Source organism: Passer montanus, unplaced genomic scaffold (assembly GCF_014805655.1).
Source record: "Passer montanus isolate IOZ18808 unplaced genomic scaffold, ASM1480565v1 scaffold750, whole genome shotgun sequence".
NCBI lineage: Eukaryota > Metazoa > Chordata > Aves > Passeriformes > Passeridae > Passer > Passer montanus.
In genome coordinates this window covers 1-8,604 of record NW_024372703.1, presented here as the reverse complement: position 1 = coordinate 8,604, position 8,604 = coordinate 1, and the positions used below count along the sequence as shown (strand labels likewise).

The following is an 8,604-nucleotide window of genomic DNA, read 5'->3' as shown; positions in this document are numbered from 1 at the left end:
AACCCAACCCAACCCAACCCAACCCAACCCATCAACCCCGCCGTGCCCTGCCGGGGGCGCACACGGAGCGGAACTCGCCGTAGGGCCCGGCCGGCCGCAGGATGTCCTTGATGCCGATGATGTTGTCGTGCTTGAAGTGCTTGAGGATCTTCAGCTCGCGCAGCGTGCGCTTGGCGTTGGTCACCACGTCGAAGGCGTTCGGGATCTTCTTGATGGCCACCTGCTGGCCTGGGGGCGGGGCCGGGGGGCTCAGGTGAGCCTCACCTGTCTCAGGTGGGTCCCAGCCTCTCCAGGTGTGTCCAGGTGTGTCTCAGGTGTGCTCAGGTGTGTCTCAGGTGTGTTCAGGTGTGTCTCAGGTGTGCCCAGGTGTGCCCAGGTGTGTTCAGGTGTGTCTCTCACCTGTCTCAGGTGTATCTCAGGTAACCTCACCTGCCCCAGGTGTGTCTCAGGTGTGTCCCACCCATATCAGGTGAGTTCCAGATATCTCAGGTGTGTCTCACCTGTCCCCAGATGAATCTCAGGTGTCCCCAGGTGTGCCCCAGGTATCTCAGGTGTGTCCCAGGTGTCCCTCACCTGTCCCAGGTGTGCCCAGGTGCATCACAGATGTCCCCAGGTGTGCCCAGGTGAGTGCCACCCGTCTCAGGTGTGTCCCAGGTATCTCAGGTGTGTCTCAAGTGAGTGTCACCTGTCCCAGGTGTGTCCCAGGTGTGCTCAGGTGTGTCCTAGCCCCCCCAGGTGTGTCTTACCTGTCCCAGGTGTGCCCAGGTGTGTCTCAGGTGTGTTAAAGATATCTCAGGTGTGTCTCACCTGTCCCCAGATGAATCTCAGGTGTGCCCAGGTGTGCCCCAGGTATCTCAGGTGTATCCCAAGTGTGTCTCAGGTGTCTCAGGTGTGTCCCAGATATCCCAGGTGTGTCCCAGGTGTATCTCAGGTGTATCCCACCCATCTCAGGTGTATCCCAGGTATCTCAGGTGTGTCTCATCTGTCCCAGGTGTGTCCCAACCTCTCCAGGTGTGTCTCACCTGTCTCAGGTGTGTCCTAGATATCCTAGGTGTGCCCAGGTGTGTCCCAGGTATCTCAGGTGTATCCCAATCCCTCCAGGTGTATCTCAGGTGTATCTCAGGTATATCTCATCTGTCTCAGGTGTATCCCAGCCCCCTCAGGTGTGCCCCTCACCTGTCCCAGGTGCGCCTCAGGTATCTCAGGTGTGCCCAGGTGCGTCCCTCACCTGTCCCAGCTGTCCCCAGGTGTGCCCAGGTGTGTCTGAGGTGTGTCCCAGCCCCTCTCAGGTGTGCCCAGGTGTGTCTCAGGTGTGTCCCAGCCCCTCTCAGGTGTGTCTCACCTGTCTCAGGTGTATCCCAGGTGTATCTCAGGTGTATCCCAGGTGTATCTCAGGTGTATCTTACCCGTCCCAGGTGTATCCCCGGTGTATCTCAGGTGTATCCCAGGTGTATCTCAGGTGTATCTTACCCGTCCCAGGTGTATCCCCGGTGTATCTCAGGTGTATCCCAGGTGTATCCAGGTGTGCCCCAGGTGTATCTCAGGTGTATCTTACCCGTCCCAGGTGTATCCCCGGTGTAGTTCGGGATCTTCTTGATGGCCACCTGCTGGCCTGGGGGCGGGGCCGGGGGGCTCAGGTGAGCCTCACCTGCCCCAGGTGGATCCCAGCCTCTCCAGGTGTGTTCAGGTGTGCCCAGGTGTGTCCAGGTGTGCCCAGGTGTGTCCCAGGTGTGTCCCAGGTGTGTCCCAAGTGTGCCCAGGTGCGCTCAGGTGTGCTCAGGTGTGTCTCAGGTGTGTCTCACCTGTCTCAGGTGTGTCCCAGGTGTATCTCAGGTGTGTCCCAGGTGTATCTGAGGTGTCCCTCACCTGTCCCACGTGTGCCCCAGGTGTATCTCAGGTGTGTCTCAGGTATCTCAGGTGTGTCTCAGATATCCCAGGTGTGCCCCAGGTGTATCTCAGGTGTGTCCCAGGTGTATCTGAGGTGTCCCTCACCTGTCCCACGTGTGCCCCAGGTGTATCTCAGGTGTATCTCAGGTGTATCCCACCCATCTCAGGTGTATCCCAGCCCCCTCAGGCGTATCTCAGGTGTGTCTCACCTGTCCCATGTGTGTCCAGGTGTATCCCAAGTGTGTCTCAGGTGTCTCAGGTGTGTCCCAGATATCCCAGGTGTGTCCCAGGTGTATCTCAGGTGTATCCCACCCATCTCAGGTGTATCCCAGGTATCTCAGGTGTGTCTCATCTGTCCCAGGTGTGTCCCAACCTCTCCAGGTGTGTCTCACCTGTCTCAGGTGTGTCCTAGATATCCTAGGTGTGCCCAGGTGTGTCCCAGGTATCTCAGGTGTATCCCAATCCCTCCAGGTGTATCTCAGGTGTATCTCAGGTATATCTCATCTGTCTCAGGTGTATCCCAGCCCCCTCAGGTGTGCCCCTCACCTGTCCCAGGTGCGCCTCAGGTATCTCAGGTGTGCCCAGGTGCGTCCCTCACCTGTCCCAGCTGTCCCCAGGTGTGCCCAGGTGTGTCTGAGGTGTGTCCCAGCCCCTCTCAGGTGTGTCTCACCTGTCTCAGGTGTATCCCAGGTGTATCCAGGTGTGCCCCAGGTGTATCTCAGGTGTATCTTACCCGTCCCAGGTGTATCCCCGGTGTATCTCAGGTGTGCCTCACCTGTCTCAGGTGTATCTCAGGTGTGTCCCAGGTGTGTCCCAGGTGTGTCTCACCTGTCTCAGGTGTGTCCCAGATATCCCAGGTGTGCCCCAGGTGTATCTCAGGTGTGTCTCACCTGTCTCAGGTGTGTCCCAGATATCCCAGGTGTGCCCCAGGTGTATCTCAGGTGTGTCCCAGGTGTATCTGAGGTGTCCCTCACCTGTCCCACGTGTGCCCCAGGTGTATCTCAGGTGTATCTCAGGTGTATCCCACCCATCTCAGGTGTATCCCAGCCCCCTCAGGCGTATCTCAGGTGTGTCTCACCTGTCCCATGTGTGTCCAGGTGTATCCCAAGTGTGTCTCAGGTGTCTCAGGTGTGCCCCAGATATCTCAGGTGTGCCCCAGGTGTGTCTCAGGTGTGTCCCAGCCCCTCTCAGGTGTGTCTCACCTGTCTCGGGTGTGTCCCAGATATCTGAGGTGTGTCTCAGGTATCTCAGGTGTATCCCAGGTGTATCCCAGGTGTGCCCAGGTGTGCCCAGGTGTACCCCTAGATATCTCAGGTGAGTCTCACCTGTCCCAGGTGTATCCCAGGTGTGCCCAGGTGTGCCCCAGGTGTGTCTCACCTGCCTCACCTGTCCCAGGTGTATCCCAGGTGTGCCTCACCTGTGTCCCTCCTGCGTGCCGAGCTGACCACGCCGTAGGCGCCGGTGCCGATGGTCTCGATGACCTCGTAGTCGTCGCCCACCTCGAAGGTGACGTCGAGCGCGCGCGAGCGCAGCAGCGCCAGCGGCCCCGGGGGGTCCCGGGGCGGCTCCTCGGGGGCGGGGCCGGGCTCGGCCATCGCACCTGCCCAGGTGGGCTCACCTGGGGGGGGGGAAGATCAACTGGAATGGACCCAAAATCGCCTGAAATGGACCCAAAATCACCTTAAATGGACACAAAGTCGCCTAAAATGGACCCAAAATGGCCTGAAATGGACCCAAAATTGTCCGAAATGGAACCAAAGTTGCCTGAAATGGACCCAAAATCGCCTGAAATGGACCCAAAATTGCTGAAAGGGACCCAAAATCAACTGAAATGGACCCAAAATTGCCTGAAATGGACCTAAAATTACCAGAAATTGACCAAAAATCCCCTTAAAGGACCCAAAATTGCCCAAAAGGGACCCAAAATCTCTTTAAATGGACACAAAATCGCCTGAAATGGACCCAAAACTGTCTGAAATTGACCCAAAATCACCCGAAATTGACCCAAAATCACCTGAAAAGTACAAAAAATCACCAGAAATGGACACGAAATTGCCTGAAATGGAAAAAAATTGCCTGAAATGGACCCAAAATCAACTGAAATGGACCCAAAATCACCTTAAAGGACCCAAAATTGCCTGAAATGGCCCCAAAATTGCCTAAAATGGAACCAAAATTGCCTAAAATGGAACCAAAATCAACTGAAATGGAACCAAAGTTGTCTGAAATGAACCCAAAATCGACTGAAAGGGACCCAAATCCCCTTAAAAGAATCCAAAATCACCAGAAATGCACCCAAAATTACCTGAAATTGACCGAAAATTGCCTGAAATGGAAAAAAATTGCCTGAAATTGACCCAAAATCGCCTGAAATGGACCCAAAATCACCTTAAAGGGACCTGAGGGGACCCAAAATCCCCTGAAATGAACCCAAAATTGCCCTAAAGGACCCAAAATCGCCTGAAATGGACCCAAAATCACCTTAAAGGGACCCGAATCACTTAAAGGGACCCAAAATCACCAGAAATTGACCCAAAATCACCAGAAATTGACCCAAAATCAACTGAAATTGACAAAAATCACCAGAAATTTACCAAAATCAACTGAAATGGACCCAAAATCGCCTTAAAGGACCAAAAATTGCCTGAAATGGACCCAAAATCAACTGAAATTGATTCAAAATCTCTTAAAATGACCCAAAATCACCAGAAATTGACCAAAATCTTCAGAAATTGGCCCAAAATCGCCTGAAATTGACCAAAATAGCCAGAAATTGACCAAAATCACCTTAAAGGACCCAAAATTGCCCGAAATTGACCCAAAATCAACTGAAATTGACAAAAATCACCAGAAATTTACCAAAATCAACCGAAATGAACCAAAATCTCCTAAAATGACACAAAATCGCCAATGGACCCAAAATCGCCTGAAATGGACCCAAAATCACCTTAAAGGGACCCGAATCACTTAAAGGGACCCAAAATCACCAGAAATTGACCCAAAATCACCAGAAATTGACCCAAAATCAACTGAAATTGACAAAAATCACCAGAAATTTACCAAAATCAACTGAAATGGACCCAAAATTGCCTGAAATGGACCTAAAATTACCAGAAATTGACCAAAAATCCCCTTAAAGGACCCAAAATTGCCCAAAAGGGACCCAAAATCTCTTTAAATGGACACAAAATCGCCTGAAATGGACCCAAAACTGTCTGAAATTGACCCAAAATCACCCGAAATTGACCCAAAATCACCTGAAAAGTACAAAAAATCACCAGAAATGGACACGAAATTGCCTGAAATGGAAAAAAATTGCCTGAAATGGACCCAAAATCAACTGAAATGGACCCAAAATCACCTTAAAGGACCCAAAATTGCCTGAAATGGCCCCAAAATTGCCTAAAATGGAACCAAAATTGCCTAAAATGGAACCAAAATCAACTGAAATGGAACCAAAGTTGTCTGAAATGAACCCAAAATCGACTGAAAGGGACCCAAATCCCCTTAAAAGAATCCAAAATCACCAGAAATGCACCCAAAATTACCTGAAATTGACCGAAAATTGCCTGAAATGGAAAAAAATTGCCTGAAATTGACCCAAAATCGCCTGAAATGGACCCAAAATCACCTTAAAGGGACCTGAGGGGACCCAAAATCCCCTGAAATGAACCCAAAATTGCCCTAAAGGACCCAAAATCGCCTGAAATGGACCCAAAATCACCTTAAAGGGACCCGAATCACTTAAAGGGACCCAAAATCACCAGAAATTGACCCAAAATCACCAGAAATTGACCCAAAATCAACTGAAATTGACAAAAATCACCAGAAATTTACCAAAATCAACTGAAATGGACCCAAAATCGCCTTAAAGGACCAAAAATTGCCTGAAATGGACCCAAAATCAACTGAAATTGATTCAAAATCTCTTAAAATGACCCAAAATCACCAGAAATTGACCAAAATCTTCAGAAATTGGCCCAAAATCGCCTGAAATTGACCAAAATAGCCAGAAATTGACCAAAATCACCTTAAAGGACCCAAAATTGCCAGAAATTGACCCAAAATCAACTGAAATTGACAAAAATCACCAGAAATTTACCAAAATCAACTGAAATGGACCCAAAATCGCCTTAAAGGACCAAAAATTGCCTGAAATGGACCCAAAATCAACTGAAATTGATTCAAAATCTCTTAAAATGACCCAAAATCACCAGAAATTGACCAAAATCTTCAGAAAGAGACAAAAAATGGGAAAATGTGAAAAAATTGGGGAAAAAAAGAGGAAAAAATCCCCAAAAATGGGAAAATGAGGCAAAAAATGGGAAAAAACCCCAAAAAATGGGGGGGAAAGAGACAAAAAATGGGGAAAAAGAGACAAAAAATGGGAAAAGGTGGAAAATTTGGGGAAAAAGCAAAAAAATGAGGGAAAAAATCCCCAAAAAATGGGAAAATGAGTCAAAAAAAGGGAAAAAAACCCTCCAAAAATGGGAAAATGAGCCCAAAAATGGAGAAAAGAGACAAAAAATGGGGGAAAACGAACCAAAAATGGAAGAAAATGTGAAGAAATTGGGGGGAAAAGGAAACAAATGAGAAAATAACCCCCAAATTTTTTGTTTTTCCTCAATTTTGGGGTTTTCCCCCCAAATTTGGGAATTTTGGGGGTTTTTCCCCCAGATTTGAGATTTTTTAGGGATTTTCCCCCCATTTTTGTGATTTTTCCCCAAGTTTGGGATTTTTGGGATTTTTTTTCCCCCAATTTTGGGAATTTTTGGGATTTTCCCCCAAAATTTGGGAATTTTTGGGTCTTTTTCCCCCAAATTTGAGATTTTTTGGTGTTTTCCCCCAATTTTGGGTTTTTCCCCCCAAATTTTGTGATTTTTTTTTTCCCCAGATTTGGGAATTTTTGTGTCGTTTTCCCCAAATTTGGGATTTTTGGTTTTTTCCCCAATTTTGGGAATTTTTGGGATTTTTTTCCCCAATTTTGGGAAATTTTGGGTCATTTTCGCCCAATTTTGGGATTTTTTGGTCATTTTCCCCCAAATTTTGTATTTTTTAGTTCCTCCCCCCCCCATATTTTGGTTCATTTCCCCCCAAATTTGCCATTTTTGGATCATTTCCCCCCAATTTTGCCATTTTTGGGTCATTTTCCCCCAATTTTGCCATTTTTGGGTCGTTTCCCCCCAAATTTGCCATTTTTGGGTCATTTCCCCCCAGATTTGCCATTTTTGGGTCGTTTCCCCCAAATTTGCCATTTTTGGTTCGGACTCGGACTCGGAGGGGGAGGGGCCGGGGGGGGAGGGGCGGCTCCTCGGCCCCGAGGACCCCGCCCTGGCCCAGGTGGGTCCCGCCCCCTCCCGCATCTCATTTGCATCTCATTAACACTCCTTTTTGTCTCATTTGCATCTCATTAATGCAATAACACGCTCTAATTTGCATCTCGTTTGCATCTCATTAACGTCGTGCTTCTGTCATGATTTTCATCTCATTTGCATGCCATAAATGTAGTATAATCACCTCATTTGCATCTCATTTGCATCTCATTAACACCCCTTTTTGTCTCATTTGCATCTCATTAATGTAACAACACTCTCTAATTTGAATCTCATTTGCATCTCATTAACATCATGCTTGTGTCATGATTTTCATCTCATTTGCATGTCATAAATGCAGTATAATTACCTCATTTGCATCTCATTTGCATCTCATTAACATCTCACCCCAGCCTCATTTGAATCTCATTAACGGCTCATTTCTGTCTTGATTTACATCTCATTTGCATCTCGTTTTCATATTCCCGGTGCCTCATTTATGGCTGGTTTCATTATTATTTGCATCTCATTTGCATCTCATTTGTATCCAGTTTAGGTGGGCTTGGCGTCTCGTTTGCATCTCATTAACATTCATGTTTTGTTTGCATATCATTTGAAGCTAATTTGCATATTACCGACCGATCCTTTGTGCCTTGTTTGCATCTCATTTGCATCTCGTCGTCAGCTGATTCCTGTTTTGTTCGTGTCTCATTTGCATCTCATTACTATTTTGTTCCTGCCCTGTTTTCGTCTTGCTTGCATCTCATTTGCATCTCATTAACGCCTCGCGTCTGCCTCATTTGCATCTCATTAATGCCTAATTTCTCTCCTCGTTGCGTCTCATTTGCATACAGCCGCTGTATAATTTCTGCCTCGCTTGCATCTCGTTTGCATCTCATTAACGTATTTTGGTCAAACCCCAATTTAACCCTTTCCTGTCGCGATATCCCGTGTTTATATCGCGACATTTCCTGTTTATATCGCGATATTTCCTGTTGATATCGTGACATTTCCTGTTTATATCGCGACATTTCGTGTTTATATCGCGACATTTCCTGTTTATGTCGCGACATTTCCTGTTCATATCATGATATTCTGTGTTTATATCGCGACATTTCCTGTTTATATCGCGACATTTCGTGTTTATATCGCGGCATTTCGTGTTTATATCGTGACATTTCCTGTTTATATCGCGACATTTCGTGTTTGTATCGCGACATTTCGTGTTTATATCGCGACATTTCCTGTTCATATCGCGACATTTCGTGTTCATATCGCGACATTTCGTGTTCATATCGCGACATGTCGGGTTCATATCGCGACATCGCGTGTTTATATCGCGATATTTTGTGTTTATATCGCGATATCTCGTGTTCATATCGCGATATATCGCGACAGGCGCGCT

At 47.6% G+C, this 8,604-nt stretch overlaps 1 protein-coding gene across 1 annotated transcript in view; it reads right to left on the bottom strand.

Moving 5' to 3' along the window:
- Window positions 1–5,931, bottom strand: part of LOC120512580 (mitogen-activated protein kinase 7-like) — a gene marked incomplete at its 3' end in the record, with an annotated part of 8,705 nt that extends 2,774 nt beyond the window's left edge. Inside the window, exons 1-3 of the mRNA XM_039731041.1 lie at window positions 5,918–5,931; window positions 3,305–3,505; window positions 63–228 (exon numbers count right to left, since the gene is read on the bottom strand). Coding sequence (XP_039586975.1) covers window positions 63–228; window positions 3,305–3,482 — 344 coding nt within the window. The remainder of the gene's footprint in view (window positions 1–62; window positions 229–3,304; window positions 3,506–5,917) is intronic.
- Window positions 5,932–8,604: the final 2,673 nt, after the last annotated feature.